Source organism: Calidris pugnax, unplaced genomic scaffold (genome assembly GCF_001431845.1).
Source record: "Calidris pugnax isolate Ruff unplaced genomic scaffold, ASM143184v1 scaffold292, whole genome shotgun sequence".
Taxonomy (NCBI): Eukaryota; Metazoa; Chordata; class Aves; order Charadriiformes; family Scolopacidae; genus Calidris; species Calidris pugnax.
Window position 1 is genome coordinate 463,446 of NW_015091082.1, and position 16,802 is coordinate 480,247.

General features: G+C 44.8%; 1 protein-coding gene across 5 annotated transcripts in view; it reads right to left on the reverse strand.

The window, feature by feature from the left end:
* Positions 1-16,802, reverse strand: part of AMFR (autocrine motility factor receptor, E3 ubiquitin protein ligase) — a 37,222-nt gene that overhangs the window by 16,431 nt on the left and 3,989 nt on the right. For all 5 annotated transcript variants that reach the window (XM_014957375.1, XM_014957379.1, XM_014957374.1 and 2 more), the window contains 7 exons: positions 15,210-15,374; positions 13,347-13,499; positions 8,966-9,006; positions 7,955-8,087; positions 7,303-7,436; positions 5,646-5,756; positions 1,761-1,951 (listed from right to left, as the gene is read on the reverse strand). In XM_014957375.1, coding sequence (XP_014812861.1) covers positions 1,761-1,951; positions 5,646-5,756; positions 7,303-7,436; positions 7,955-8,087; positions 8,966-9,006; positions 13,347-13,499; positions 15,210-15,374 — 928 coding nt within the window. The remainder of the gene's footprint in view (positions 1-1,760; positions 1,952-5,645; positions 5,757-7,302; positions 7,437-7,954; positions 8,088-8,965; positions 9,007-13,346; positions 13,500-15,209; positions 15,375-16,802) is intronic.

The window sequence follows — 16,802 nt, forward strand, 5'->3', positions numbered from 1 at the left end:
GCCACAGCTTCTCTGGCCAACCTGGGCCAGGCTCTCACCACCCTCACAGCAAACAAGTTCTTCCTGGTATCTCATCTCAATCTCCCCTCTTCCAATGTAAACCGTTCCCCCTTGTCCTGTCCCTGCACTCCCTGACAAAGAGTCCCTCCCCAGCTCTCCTGGAGCTCCTTCAGATATTGGGAGGCTGCTCTAAGGTCTCCCCGGAGCCTTCTCTTCTCCAGGCTGACCAACCCCAGCTCTCTCAGCCTGTCTCCATCCCTCTGAGCATCTTCCTGGCCCTCCGCTGGACCCCTTCCAACAGGTCCATGTCCTTCCTGTGCTGAGGACTCCAGAGCTGGACACAGGACTCCAGGTGGGGTCTCACAAGCACAGAGCAGAGGGGCAGAGTCACCTCCCGTGACCTGCTGGCCACACTTCTCTTGATGCAGCCCAGGATGGGGTTGGCTTTCTGGGCTGCCAGCGCAGGTTGCTGGCTCATGTTGAGCTTCTCCTCCACCAACACCCCCAAGTCCTTCTCCTCAGGGCTGCTCTCCAGCCATTCTCCGCCCAACCTGTACTGAGGGGATTGCCACGTCCCAGGTGCAGGACCCTGCACTTGGCTTGGTTAAACATGGCTGGCTCCCTCTTCCTTCTGTCTTTCCACGTAAATAAACACAGGTTTTGCTCTATGGCACTTCTCCTCCTATCCCCACAGTAATTTTGTGGGTCTCCAAGCCACAGGAGAACACTGGGGAGGCTAGCTGTCAAAAACCAGAGTGGCGTTCGAAAGATAAACATCCTTTGTGGACCTAGATCACCCCAAAAGCAGGAGCCACACAAGAAGCTATCAGCCAGTCCCAGTCTACCTAGAAATGTCTGACTCTTCTCTGTCCATTATTCTCCTCCCACAGCCTCCAAGGATTGCAAAACCAGCACAGACAAAGAACGGGTCACTATGTAAGTTTGCAGCATCTCAGCTACACCACGGGAGGTTCACAAAAACAGAGCCAAAGCTGATTATCTGCACTAGTGAAACCTACTGAGAAGCAGCAGCAACAAACGAAAAATCTTCAAAAACCTGGGCAACTGTGGAAGACAAGCACACACCGATCCCAAGACTACACAATTTTGGAAGATAAGCAACAGAAATGCCTGCACACACAGAACTCCTCATGGTCTGAAATCGCATCTGCTTTGTCAGTAGCTACAACACACCACTGAAGTCACTGGGACCAGTATGTAAAACTGTTCTGGTTACATGATTCCACCTAAGCATAAGCCTCTGCAGACTTCTGCCCCTGACCAAGCACTGCAAGTTTCTTGTAAATTCGTGGCAAATGGACTTTTGATAACCCCAGGTTAGCCAGGGAGAGCAGAAAGATCAACTTTTAGACTGCACCACAGAGGTTTTTTTCCTCTTCAACTGTCACTGACTAACCAGCCACCTGGGAGCAAAACGTGACACATGAATTTCCCCTTCCTGTTGGTCAACACCACACGCAACAATAAATGCCAGCATTAAAGCTGCCCACTACGTTTAGTGGGAAGGAAAAGGGGGCACTTGTACAAAATCTTTCAAGAAATCTCTGTAGCTCTGGACAACCTCAGAGCCACTTATCTGAACTCTGGCAAAAGAACTGTAAGAAATCCACGTTTCACAAACTCCACTAGAGGCACAGTTTAAGTTTCAAATGAAACATGGACAGAATTCCTTTCTACACGATGCTGCTCCCTTCGTTTATTTGGGCCCCAGCATCAGCTCTCAAATCTGCTTCGCTCACCATCGAAGTGGAAGAAGTGATTGTGCTGGTTGAGGCGTGGTCTGCCTTCTGCTACCGCCACCGGGACCAGGTTCTCCTCCAGATTTTCCCTCTGGTGATCCTCCCGCACGTGATGGCTGTCAGTGATATTCAGAGACATTCTGCAGGTGGGGCAAGATGTATCTTGTTCCAGCCAGGACCGCAGGCACGAGCTGACAGGAAAACAGTCACGTTACGGTGAGCTTGCAGCGTTTTTCCAAGACATCAGTATCACGAGTACATCAAGCAGCTGTAGCATATTCTGTACAGAACATCAGCAAATGCACAGGGACTGCTCAGAGATAATTTGCAAGGTACGCCTGATGAGCTCCTGATCACTCTGGCACAGGGCTCTTATTTCTTTCAGCTGAAAATACTCAAGTGTTCACTTTTTATAAGCGAGAGCGCAGATTTATCACAAACTTAAAACACTCTCCAAGTTTGCTGTCCCTCTAGCTCAGAACAAGCAAGTTTTGCCTGGAAGGGGAAACAAAGCCTTTCTCTCCTCTCACCATCCCCAACTGAAAAAGGACAAAAAAAACCCTGGACAAATATTTAATACATATTGATACATTTTCATAGCAGTTCTGCCACTGTGATGTGGCAATGGCACCTCCGAAGTTCTTCAAGTATCTTTTCAAACGTATCAATACCCAAATCACCACCAAAGAGAGCACCAGTCTGGAAACTCTCTAAACAGATTAATTAATACTAACCAGTGCTGTGCCATTACAATATTTACTTAATTCTGCACGTTAGCTGTCATGCAGAAAGCGAGAACTGTTTGAAATGCAGGTTCAGACACTCAGAGCTGTGCTTTTTGATTCAGACTGATACGTCCCAACTGCGGTATTTGTTGGCACATTAAACCTGATTTTCAATACGGAAGAACTGAATTTCACAGCACTGAACGCATCTCAATATTGTCACACGTACTTCACGCTTGCAGGGTGGCATTTTTTTTTCCAGCAGAAGCTCTCAAAACACTTTAGAAAGGTAGAGACATAAAAAAAGGTCCTGTTTCACAAACTGTGCTTTTGCAAATGAAGCAAAGGCCCAGATGGCAGGTTTGGGTGACAGAGCAAGGAGAAAACCCCAGCTGTGGGACCACAGCACAGTCAAGGGCACAAGCTGCCTGCACAGTTCGTGAAGCTGCAGCCCACAGACATACTGCCAAAGTGGTTTCCATCATATTTAAATGGAGGCATAAAGAATCAGAATCACAGGATCACATGGGGTTGGAAGGGACCTCTGGAGATCACCCAGTCCAACCCCCTGCCAAAGCAGGGCCACCCAGAGCAGGTCCCACAGGAACGTGTCCAGGTGGGATTTTAATGTCTCCAGAGAAGGAGACTCCACCACCTCCCTGGGCAGCCTCTGCCAGGGCTCTGCCACCCTCACAGCAAAGAAGTTCCTCCTCATGTTTAGGTGGAACTTCTTAGATTCAAGTTTGGGCCCATTTCCTCTTGTCCTGTCCCTGGGCACCACTGAAAAAAGTCTTTCAGGCCCCGTCCTCTTGACACCCTCCCTTTAAGTATTTATAAGCATTGATCAGATCCCCCCTCAGCCTTCTCTTCTCCAGATTAAAAAGACCCAAGTCCCTCAGCCTCTCCTCAGAAGGGAGATGCTCCAGGCCCCTCATCATCTCTGTAGCCTCTGCTGTCCCCTCTCCAGCAGTTCCCTGTCCTTCTGGAACTGGGGAGCCCAGAACTGGTCCCAGTGCTCCAGCTGGGGCCTCCCCAGGGCAGAGCAGAGGGGCAGGATGACCTCCCTCCACCTGCTGCTCACACTCTTCCTGATGCCCCCCAGGATGCCATTGGCCTTCTTGGCCACAAGGGCCCATTGCTGGCTCATGGTCATCTTGTTGTCCACCAGGACTCTTAGGTCTTTCTCCTCAGAGCTGCTCTCCAGCAGGTCACCCCCACCCTGTCCTGGTGCAGGGGGTTATTTCTCCCCAGAGAAGTGTTTAAAAAAAAACACGCAGTGTTTAAAAATCAGTGATGGGTTTCACGGAAACAACCAACTCCAGTAAAACTCTACCGTCTTCCTTCCAAAAGGAGGAAGTTTCAACAGAGCCTAAAGGATTCAGACACCTACTCCCATTAAAATTCCTTAATATCTACGCACAGAGCTGATCTCAGCAATGTGAATCTTCCCCGCCATCTTCTCTTCTACTCCAAATAAACAGCTACGAAACAATTCCCGTGTGACTGAGAATGGACAGCATGTTCAGCCTGTTGGCAAAGTCACCAGGCTTTTATGAGGAGAGAAACCATTCTTAGGTTGTAAATAGGGTTATTAATTACATCTGGTTTTATGTGCAAGTGTAAGTCATCCACTGTAACACGTTCCCTCCCCAAATGCACCGAGGAGGGAAGCGTAAGTCAGCTTCAGAAAAAAAATGCAAAAAGGATGCTTTTAGAGACAGAGAAAACAACTTTGTGAAGAGAAGACCCTGGGCTTCTTGAGTGCTCAGTAGGTGATTAAATATTCATACGCTTCAGTAGCACTGGCAGAGGAGTTTCTGCTATGGAGGCACATTATCTCATTAGAGACTTCTTGGAACACAGATAAATATTTATGGCAAGGTTTGTCATAAATGACAACAAATTAGCACACAGATTATAACCTCTGGTTTGACAGTTACCAGAAAAGTAAAAAGCTATTTGCAGAAAGTAACTCGCTCATATTACACCACAGGGACAATTTAACTGACCACGCATGTTAATCACATGGCGCTGCAGAAACGCCCAAGTGAATCCCCCTATCTCCTTTCATTTTTAAGCACAAGCTTGAAAATGCAAACATTGCTACAAAATATCTAAGAGAAGGTGCACCTAACTCAGCACAAGCCTCTTGCCTCCACAAGTATCTGCTACTATTCACTACTGAGTGTCAGAAACAGTATAAAGAGTGATGCTCTTTAGGTCAAGAGCCTCCTAGTTCCAACCTCCAGCTGCTTAGGGACCTTTTCAGCTAATTTGATTAACCTCTTTTATAGCCCTGATAGACTCACACCCCCCCCATGAAATCATATAATCAGACCCGGCCACCCCAACTGTCCTGAAGGACTCATCACTATGCAAGGATGCACTATATGAAAATATTCCCCATTTTTTCTTTATAGCTGGTATCTGAAAGGTACTTAAGGATCTAACTCTAATTTTTCTTCCTTACTCAACACATCCTCATGGAAGAGGATAAAGCAAGAGGAGAAAGAGTGTGCTTTACCGAGCACTTACACAGCAAGGCAGGGTACAGACCTGCAGCTGAGATGCTGTCACTTAACAGTACCATTAGCTGACAAGATGCATGCTCTTAGTTTGGGTGTAAAAAGAACACAGGAGGTGAAACAACACAAACATCAAAACGAGTGAAGCGAACATGACTTGTACTTTGTTATTACAGGCAGACCAAGACGACCCAGGCAGTAAGATACCACTGGTCATCCTGCTGTAAGAGTGTGCTTTACCGAGCACTTACACAGCAAGGCAGGGTACAGACCTGCAGCTGAGATGCTGTCACTTAACAGTACCATTAGCTGACAAGATGCATGCTCTTAGTTTGGGTGTAAAAAGAACACAGGAGGTGAAACAACACAAACATCAAAACGAGTGAAGCGAACATGACTTGTACTTTGTTATTACAGGCAGACCAAGACGACCCAGGCAGTAAGATACCACTGGTCATCCTGCTGTAACTTTCAGACATGCCTATATATATATACATATATATATATGTATGTATATATCCTTTCCTTCTACAGTCAACTTTCAGACATGCCTATATATATATATATATATATATGTATGTATATATCCTTTCCTTCTACAGTCAGGTGCACCCTCTCCAGCCCCTGGAACGTACTTGTGGAAGAGATGGCCACAGGGCAGTTTCCGTGCAGATTGCATGGAGTCCCAGCAAATGGCACAGTCGTCGTTATTGACCGCCAGCTCCTCCGGTGTTGCTACTGCAAACCTGCAAGGAAGAAAAAGGAAGAGATGATTTGACAGAAGTGATGATTTGACTTAAGCTTTGATTGAGCATCTTCCAAGAAGTATGATCATTAGGTTGAGAACCTCAAATTATAACGTGTATAGGTTCGGCTTATGTCATTTTTCTAAATGAGCTTTAATAGCTGTTCCCATTAAGATGTCTTCTTGGGATCATAAGCATTTATGGTCTGACTAATTCGGGCCTCAGATTTTGCCAACCCCCATTTGTCTTTGAGACTATTTTTTTCTTTTTTTTTTTTAAGCTAGAGCCATGCAAGCAGCTACTACACAAACACAGAGGATGCAGAGACGAGTGGTATAACAACATCTCACAGTGCTGCTGTTGTGGAATATACCCGAAAAACAACTACACAAAGGCAGGGAGCTCACTGCCATTGGTAGCTTCAGGAGGAAGCTAGAATGTGGTTCTTCCAGAACAATCAGAATGACAAAACCACATCAAGTCGCTCAGACAAGAACACTGAGACACTTGCAACTCAAACAGCTTTGTGAGCAGCTTAAAGGGCTTTAGCGGCCGCATCTCACTGAAAAGAAACAATGCGTTGTGGATGAACTTTATTATGCAGCTCTTAACCTGATATTGCAGCCATTAAATGGCTTTTCACAAAGGAAACCTCAGGAATTTCCAGAGAAGTCAGTCTTCTCCATCTGGACTACAGCAGCAAGCATCAAAGGTAGTCAAACCCACTGAAGTCCGCAATGAAAACGGTACAACAATGTACAGAAAGAGCAAGTCCCAGTTGCTTTTAAAAATATTTAGGACATAGCTGAGTTATGAAAACACTGGCTCAGAGATGCAGCAGTATCTGGCACAACCCTAGGTTTCAGGAGGCATCTCAATTACTCTATATTGCCTCGGTACAGGGGCATGGAATAAAGTAATCCCAAGGTGCTCCTCAGCTCAACTAAAAGTATAGAGTCTGTTTAAAGTTGGCTTCAGGTTTAATAAACACATCCTTAAAGCTGAGCAGGTTTTAGTGAATATTTTGCTCTAATTTCAGGCAGTAAATGAATAGCACGGCCTAATGAAATTAAGAGCATGTACTTCTATCACAGCCAAAGCCATTATTTGACAACTGAAACAGGCAGAGCCTACGCACCCGACCACCCTGGGTATACAGGAGAAGAAATCCTAGTCAGGAGAGTTCACTTCTTGCCAGTAACACACTACCACACCACCCTGGGTATTATACAAGGGAATACAGGAGAAGAAATCCTGGTCAGGCGAGTTCACTTCTTGCCAGTAACACACTACCATTAATTCTGCTGTTATAAAAGTCTATCCTACGTATTTGTTAAACCTCAAAAGCTTGTCCCCCTGTAACAAATAAAATGGGTAAAATCATACCCTGAGTGTACAGACTTTAAAAGCTGGATCTGTGAGACTGCATCTCTCTGCTTAAACCGTGCCGTTGTGTGTTAAAGGAATGTAAAAGAACCTCGACCTCTTCACGGGGATCCTCTCTCCAAGATACACATTAAGATCCCAGAGTAAACAAGAGGCTCACCTTGCTTCCATGTTTCCAACCACACGCAGGTAGTTCTTGTGCCGCCGAATTCTTCGCTGCACCTCGTGAAAGAGGTAGCGCAGCTGCATAAAGATCACCAGGCTCGCCATCGACAGCCAGATATTGCCAAACAGCTTTGGGGAAAAAACAGAAGGGGGATTAGAAACAAACACCATGGGAACCAAGAGGCAGGTCTTAAGAGAAAAAAAATAAAATATCAAGAAACCAGCAGAGAAGACTTTCTGTTTTGTTGAGCCCACTCAGACTAACCACAAGTGCTCACAGGTATCGCTACTTGTTACACCTTCAGCTGCTGTTCAGCTCAATGCCGCCTGCTGCCCGCAAAAATAACTCAGTCTGGTATTACCCAGTAACAGAGCCAATTAAACACTTATTAAACAGATAATTATACAGTAGTTAATACCCCATAACAAAGTTATTTGTGAGGACTCCAATTAGACAGAAGGAAAGAATGCCAGGAACACACACACACATCCCCCACCACTATATTTTCCTCTTTAAATAAAGAGCTTCTCTGTAATACTTGCTTCATAATACAAGCAAAGCAAAAAAATATATAAACCATGTATACCCAGCACCCTTTATTTTAAGGTCAGTCTATCTGCTCAACATGAAGTCCAGTATTTCATACCAGCATATGAATATGATGCATCAAGTCCAGTGAAAGCAAGGTCAGCTCCATGACAAAATCCGTGTAGTAGACGTAAGTGCCTTTGCCTTCCCATGTTCCTTCATGGTTGAGATCCCAGAGATGAATTACGTACCTGCGAGAGCAGAGAAAAATTATTCTAGATTAATTACGTGTCCGCAAGAGCAGGGAAATTAACATTCTTCTCTCTCTTTCGTTAAATAGCATCTCTAGCATTCAGACTGTTTTCTCCATTTTTCAAACAACTTCTGGATATGGATTCTTTGCCCTTCCTAAGCTCAGTGCCCACACTCTGTGCTTTCCTGGGGGACTTGACTTTAATGTTACTGGTTTCAAACAGCAACACTTTAAAAAGGCTTAGCCCACACTGGCATTACGGATACCACCAGCTGATGGAGAAGATGTAGCATTTGCTAAAAACCCCTGCATGTACCAAAAGCCAATCTTGGGGATTATTATAGCAACTACAGACTCACATTTTTCAGCACTGTGAGGCATTACAGCTCGGTGACAGATCTGAAATGCCAACAGTGACCTGGACAGAGAGGTTCTGTGCTACACACCACGTCCTACAAAGGCATGCATACATGCATTACAGCTACATGGGCATATTACTTTTTCAAAGCAAAAGTTCCAGAGGTTAAGATCCTAAAAGGAACCCAGCAGGATGACATTCAGTAGCACGTATCAACCCTCATACAGCAGCACCAATCCATTTTAATCCACGCCTCAAATTATTAGCACCCACTAAAGCTATCCATGCACTACACCATTCCTGCTTAAAAACAGTCGAGGGTAAGGTTAACCACCTTTGCCCCTCTCCAAACATGCATTTGCAATTCAACAAGGTAACTACATACACCTCTCAAATCAACGTGCTGGATGCACTCACTACCTTCTCCAACAACCATCCCGCAAAACGTAAGGTACTCACCGTAATGCTGGATGCACTACCTTCTCGAACAGCCATCCCGCAAAACGTAAGGTACTCACCGTAAAATCACGTGAGCTGTTCTGACTGTCACAAGCAGAGACTGCAAAAGACAGGAGGAAAGAGAAAAAGGTACGTTAACAACATCCTGGCAGGGACAGTGGTGCTGAGGCAGGAGCTACAGGGCTCTATAAGAGCTACTATAACACAAAATGCATTTACTGCAGCTTAAGGAGTTCCCGTGAACCAACAGCCACTGCAGATGACTGTGTGCACAATATACCTGTGACAAACATGAAGCTTATTCATAAATACGTAAGAAATCGTTCTCAAGCACACAATGCTCTTGGAGCAGCCACTAGCATCGCTGGTGTTAAGTCTCACGTTTTCCCCCACTACGTAGGACATGTATCTTTTTCCATTCCTATCACTCACTGAGTGTTGAGACCCCAATCCCACCAACCACCTTCAGGTGAAGGTAGGACACCTCTCCTCATCCCACCGCTCAAGAAAAATCTGAAGAACCAAATAGCAGCAGGAATCCGAGGAAGAACCATGGAAGCACTTTCAGATAATTTTTCCCCTTTGCCAAGATGTGAACACCGCAAAAGTAACTTCTCTCCTTAAATCACACTTACCTCTCTAGGCTAAGTACAGAGGGAAAAACCGAGTCTAACAGAAAGCATGAGCAGATCAGAAGTGTAAAGACAATTTAGCAGAAAGGTCTGTTTCCAGAACACCTAACAGGGGATTTACGAGCAACTGAAACCAGTTCTGTAGGACTGGTCTGATGGCATGCCTTCAGCATAAACATTAAAACCAGTACACAACTATCAAAACCACTAACTTCCCAATATAGCAATAAAATAGTTGGTTTAAAGAATTTTTTCCATTTGTGAAAAGCATTCCTAACATACTTTGATGCATGTGTAACCCTCAGTAATATCCAACGTATTTGCCAACTGTTTACTAGTTGGCTTTAAAATAAGTGTTCCTGCGACTAAACACCAGTGCAATGTTTTACCCAAAAAGGGGCTTCGGGATAAGACACAAACACATTACTCAAATAACAGAAAAAAAGCCCAGAAGGTAACATCAAGTGATGCAGCACGGTGTGCTGTTCCCATCACTAACATCTTTCAGAAAAAAAAGTTAAATTAGCAGCCCAGCTGCTCCTGCGAGGCACGTTATGAGACCTTCTTCTGTCTCCCGTTACCCAGCACGTGGGTACCAGACAGAGACTCCACTTTGTTCATGTGAGCTTTTTGGCAACGGAGAAGCTTTGAGCAGACCACAGAGGAAAAGTAAACATGTCCAAATTCTAACCAGGCAAGTGGTGAAGCAGAACGATTACCCAAGCTGCTGGATGGATACGCCATCAAGCACAAATTTGTGTCAAAACCACTACAGGCAGCATGAAGTCTCCGATAAGGAAGACATCTGTCGGGTAGCAATCTCAGGAGTCTAATGTTCACATTTTTTAAGAAATTAATGTTGCCAAGACATGACTGTGGATGCCCCATCCCTGGAGGTCTTCAAGACCAGACTGGACGGGGCTTTAAGCAACCTGGTCTGGTGGGAGGTGTCCCTGCCCAGGGCAGGGGGTTGGAACTGGATGGTCTTTAAGGTCCCTTCCAGCCCAAACCACCTTATGATTCTATTTATACTGGTTAGTGCAGACAGCAGAAGCATCAAAATTAAAAGGATGAGTTAAGTGCGGATTGGTCAAGGTGCTGGTTTCTGGTTCCTCCAGACTGTTTCCAGAAGCGCATTTCAACGTTTTGACATCAGAAATGCCTTTGCAGGAAGTACGACGTTGCGTCACAAGTTACACAACTCCGGAATCTGAGGCTCTAAATGCAGAGCAGGATGTTTTCAGCACCAACACCTCCAGAGCCCTCGCTCTGCTCCGCTCCACACACGGCTCCCCCCGGGACCGGCAGACACCAGTCACGTAGATGAGCACACGACTGGAAGGCACGCAAACCCTAAGATAACGGATGCGGTGTTAAGAAGCTATGCAGGAAAATAAACTCTTACCTGTAAGGTATAACTCTAAGATTTAAATATCACTATACAGCCTTAACTGCACTGTATGAAACAGGATCAGAGGACGGCTGCTATAGGAGTGGAGCAATTCCCTCTTACAACTAAAAAGGTGCAAAGACAGTCTGGACATTACTTGCTAAACCATAATTCTAGAATACCATATATTAAGGCAAAACAGCTTAATGTTTACTCAAAAATACAGACTGTCCTTATTCAACCTCCTCTGGGCATTTGCACATTTCACACCCATCCTTTGCAGGAAAGAAAATGCTGACAAAAAAAAACAGAACAAGGGAAAGCCTAAGGACAACCCGAGAAAAGCATCTATATTGCTTTATTGAAAACCCTGAGGCATCAAGCTAAATCAATGTTTGCAGAGTCAGGAGGGAGGGAGATGAATAGCTTAATGTAACTTAATGTAATTAAATACACACTAATGGAAGACACTTGGCAGGGTCCCTCTCACAGCATCACACCAGCCACCACCAGGAAAACATTTTAGTCTGCAAGATGGAACACTTTTTGCTGAGAGCTTGAGGACTGCCACGAGGTGTCACTGGTAGTACCTCTACAGCAAAAAACCGAAACATTTTGTTCCACTTGCACCAGAGCTGGGTACTAAAATCAAGGAAACTACTCATGGTCACCCAACCCACATAGGGTGTATTGAAAAGGCTCAGGAAAGAATGAGATATTAGACAATCTGAGGAAATAGACAATATGAGGAAAGATTAAACAGCCTAAAAGTCTTTTGCTTGGAAGAAAAGTCAGCAGGAGAAAGGTCTATAAAACAACAAATGGTGTTAACAACAGTAAACAGGGAATGATTCTTTGTGGTTTTTCAACATAAATGTATTAGAGGACAGCCAGGGACATTATCAGACAGAAGATTCAGAAGGCTCAAAAGAGCTCTTTTTTGTACACAAAGCCAAGTTAAATGTGCCTTTGGATACTGCAGAGGCCAAAGTATAAATGAGTTCAATAAACAATCAGCCAAATTTCCAGAGTCCATCTGAGGCTATCGAGTCCAACAGGCTTGTGCAATGCTCTGCTCAGTAACGTCCTCAAACGCCAGCTGCTGCAAGCCAGAGCAGAAGACCTACCTCTTCTTATACATTGCCCACAAACCTCCCCTGCTGGCCAGCAGCGGCCACGTGGACCTGTGGCCTGGCTGAGGACCACAGATGGAGCCGCTCTTTCGTTAATAAGCAGACAGAACAGCTCCCACTGAAATGAAAAGCTGGGACCCAAACTACGTACACCGCTACACGGCGCGGCGCTAACGAGGCGGCACTTCGTCACTGCCACGCTCCCTGATAAACCTACCCCGTGCTGGCACGAGGCTGACACATCCTTCTGCCAAGCCAAGATAAGAGACACAAGGCCAACGAGACCCCGCCTGTCAGAGACACTGACAAATCTCCAGTCCCCTTCCACTGTGTAACTACAAATCTGGCCTTGCAGATTCTTGTATTTAAAGAGAAGTAAACTGACATATTAGAGAACTGAACTGTGGTGTTCAGTTCAGCATCATGTTCTTCTGCTATCAGCTGACTGTTTTCCTTCCTCCTCACTAACTCCAAGTATGAATTCAAGACAGGAGAAGAAAAATAAAACGTACGCGCTGGTTGTTATCTGAGCTAAGGATGTGCTAACACGACTTGTTTGCAATTACACTGGTTACCACCCCCTTTGTATAAGATTATCAGTTCCTCAGGCAGAGCGCAGCAACACACCATAACATCACAAACATGCTCCACACACATACTGATGTTTACTCCACACCACAATGGCTTCAGGAGCGCACCAACAGGAGCTGCTCACCTCAGCTGAGATGCATCTCTTTGCACAAACGTAAGCAAATCCCAAGAGCATGCCTCAAGGAAAGGATGTGAGTCTCGTTCCTTTTTTGGCAGAAATAGAAAACACAATCTCAAAGAAACAGGCTGAGGTGCACATTACACTTTCATGTACCCTCTCTCCCTCTCTCTAGTGGCTGGTTCAACTAACTCTTCTTGTGATGCTCATGAAGCACGAGCATTATTTTTTCATAGGCTGCCATTTCATTTCAGCATCATCTTACGGATTTATCCTCTCATCCTCTTCTCAGACCAAGCCTTTTTGCAGGCTTAAACTCTAAAGAGAAAAAGCGTGCTGATCTTATCTTAAAGAGAGGGCTTGTTTGCATCTTGGGAGTATCATCTTCCTCGTGGGATGCTGAAAGAAAACCACGATCCCCCCTGAGTGAGGACCCACAAGGGGTGTGAGGGCAGTCTCACCTCTGCTGCCATGAAAGCCAAGGTGTGCATGCCGTGTGTGTAGCCGATGACGCCGCAGACGAGTGAGGGGTGAAAAGCAAAGCAGGAAGCACGAGGGGTGTGAGGGCAGTCTCACCTCTGCTGCCATGAAAGCCAAGGTGTGCATGCCGTGTGTGTAGCCGATGACGCCGCAGACGACTGCTAACCCGCAGCAGGAGAGGAGCATGGCGACGAGCAGGGCCAGGACTCGGATGTGGCTGCTCAGGGGCGTGGTGGGAGAAAAGGAAAGCTGCAACGCAGAACACAGAAACGTGTCACGGGTTTAAAGGGAATTAATTCAGCCACCCTGCCTTCCACAGTCACCCCACCAAACCCCCCCTCAGCCAGGAATATCTTTTGCTTTCTAGAATAAAACCAAGACCTCAACCACGCAATGTGGTAATAAATGAAGCTAAATAAAGCTAAAACCACACAGCACCCCACAGCCTCGTTCATCTCATTGTCATTTGCACTCACCAGGCTTTTAAAGCCAGAAGGGACCATGACCGTTATTTGAACTAATGTTTAGATCACCCGTGCAAGAAAACCACGGACACTTCCTCATACAGTAGTTCCTGCATCAAATCCACAGCATCTGCTCAAGATGAACACGCATTTTGGAAAGACACCCAACCTTAATATACAGTTTTTGAGCAATGAGAATAATTCTTCTGCCAATTTTTCACCTTACAGCTGACCTGAATTCGTCCAGCTTTATCTTCCAGTCTCTAGTTCTTCCAATGTCATTTTCTTCTGGAAGAAAGAGACATCTCCCCCCAAAATTTAACTTCTGGACAGAGTCTACCAAAACCAGCTGTCTCACTGAACAGCATATATAGTGTATTAATTCTCTGAACTACCTAAACAGCAGGCTACACCTAGGCTGTCTAAACCAAAGATGATGCAAGAAACAAAGTATTTAGGTGGTCTGTCCCCTTATCTTCAGGGCAAAAAGGGGAAGAACAGGACAAGTTAAAAAAAGAAGTTGCCCAAAGCTTTGCTCTGATCTGACGGGTGAAGTTGGCTCCTGTGTTTGTTTTGTTTTCAAATTGGTTCTTTCTTGTTTATATCTGGTTCGGTTCCCCATCCCCCTGAGTTTGCAAAGCAGATCACACAAAAACCACTTGTCCAAGTAAAGAATTACGATACATGCTTTGAAGGCAGAAGGAATATAAATAGGATTTCTTCCCACATGGGCTTTGTTCTTTTACAGCTTCCTGAACATCACTAAAAATACCAGATGACTGCCTGGTTCATGTCTAGTTTCAAGCTTAGTTCTTCGTTATTTGTGAATTAGCAGGCCTTACTGAATATTAATAAATATATATCTATATATTACAAAGCACAGGGCCACCAAAATTAAATTCATGGATTCAATTTCATTCACACTTTTATTCCAGGACAGAGGAGCTGAGGAAAATGCACGTCCATGATAGATGTTTAAAGGGCAAGATTTATTGTTCAAATTCCAGTTCCTTCTTCTTTGGCCAGCCTTCAGTTTCTGCGTCCCTACTGAATTTATTCCTGGTACTACCAGAAACTGTGATACAGCTTATGGAGAAAATGGCACTGTATATTGTAAAGACAGAAACAGGCTTTACGGACCCACACTGAAGGACAGCAGTCTGAGGGATGTTCTGTTGTCAAGATTTCTTCACTAAGGAGAGCGATGAAGACATCTCACAGAGTTATGTAATAGTAATTACAGGGCAAGCATAAGGAGCAATTTATCAAAGAAAATAAGCATCTTCAGCTCCATTTGTCTGATGGGAAAACCGAAGGAGTAAGATTGACGTTGCACTTTAAAGCAAGTACTCAAAGCTACTGGGAGGTGCACGTGTCCAGCACCGCGGGGTGGGGAAAAGGTCTAAAGGATCTGTTTGTAACCTCTCATGAGCCAGTACCCGAACCAGAAACAGAATTTTCATGTCCCAAAAGGCAGCCCTTAATCAAAACTTACATATTCAAAGCGATCTTTGCAGAGCTGAACCATAAGGTGAAGGAACACAAGCCCAGAGAACCAGAGGCACCACATCACCACTTCTTCCACTGTCTGAACATTCAGCACGCCGAAAATGAAGATGAACTTGTAGAAAATAAAGTTCCAGAATTTATCCTTGAGATGCTGTAAAGAAAGACACTTGGTTACTGTAGTGAAAGCACTGACAATCCACATGCAGGGGAGAGAAGGAGGGGAAAAAGAAAGAAAAAAAAAAAAGATACGAGTAGAAATGTGACAGTAGGCTAACAAAAGCCTGCTCCATACACATCTCGAATAGTATTTGTTACCCCTACTGAATTAAAAACATATTAGAAATATCAGTGGTCCTTAGCAGCTATCTAGCCTTTTTTACCACCGCAGCATAATTGTGCAACACAGCATACAACGTAGTTTCCTGCCACACTCCTAAAGCTTCTTAGCACACACACACCAAGTTTGATCTCAATTTGATTTTCCACGCCCAAGTAAAACACCGCTAACGGGCCGCAAACACAAAGTCCTCTTTGCTGGAACTGCCAGGGTTAGTTAGACAAGATGCCCAAATAAATAGCCTATCACCTGGCTTCCAAAAGCCTGCCTAAAAAGTACCGATGATTAAGAAAAAAGATGACACAAAGTCTGCTCTTAAAAAGCACAATGCCTACAGTGGAGAAGGAGATGGGTGAGCAATGGAAAAAAAAAATAAAAAATTATTCCCACGCAGTATGAAAGAAACAATATGATGGTCTCAAGCAGCAGAGAACAAGCCAGCTTGTTGGGGATCAAAAAAAAAAAAAGAAAAAAAAAAAAAAAGAAAGAAATTGTTAAAGCACACGATGAAATCATCAGGAGTTTAGTTAAGACAGGCCCAGAATTCCTTCATGATGCTGCCGTTTTTGGCTCGCCAATGTTAAAAACCAGCTTTCCTCTCCAAGAGAGCTGAAGCTTGCTCCCACCGCCCAAAGGCACAGGCACCCGCGCTCTTACTGCTCTTCTCTTCGGGTTTTAGGAGGGTAGAGGACATCCTGGGAATTAGCACTGGTTAAAATTCCACATCCTTAGAGTCAACACAGACTGGAAAGAAAACGTGGGCCAACGCAGCCTGAGCGTGCCTTGCTTTTAGCACACTCCACTTGGAGGATTCACACTTGGGTGTGAATCACAAATACAACAGGCGTTGAGAGACCCACGACTATTAACGAAGCTCTACGGGCCTCAGTTCCACGTGTCAAAAACTCTTGGTTTTCCAAAAGAACTGCATTTACACCTTTTTTAAAAAAAATATACAAGCGCACTTCAGACCACATTTACACATCTGCCTTTCTTCTCTTAAAAAAAATATACAGATATTATTCGAGCCACTGCTGCTGCTTTTATCCTCTGCAGGATCCTGTCTTTAAAAAGCCTGGGCTTTAATGGTTCCCTTGCTGAATTTTTAAAAACATTCTCACCTAGCCCAATAACTGGAATTTTCAGCCCTGCTTACCTCCCTCTCTGGATATGTGTCTACTCCCTTTTAAACCTGAGGGCAGATAAACCACCCGTTCCGTGTCGGAGGCTGGAAAGCACTTC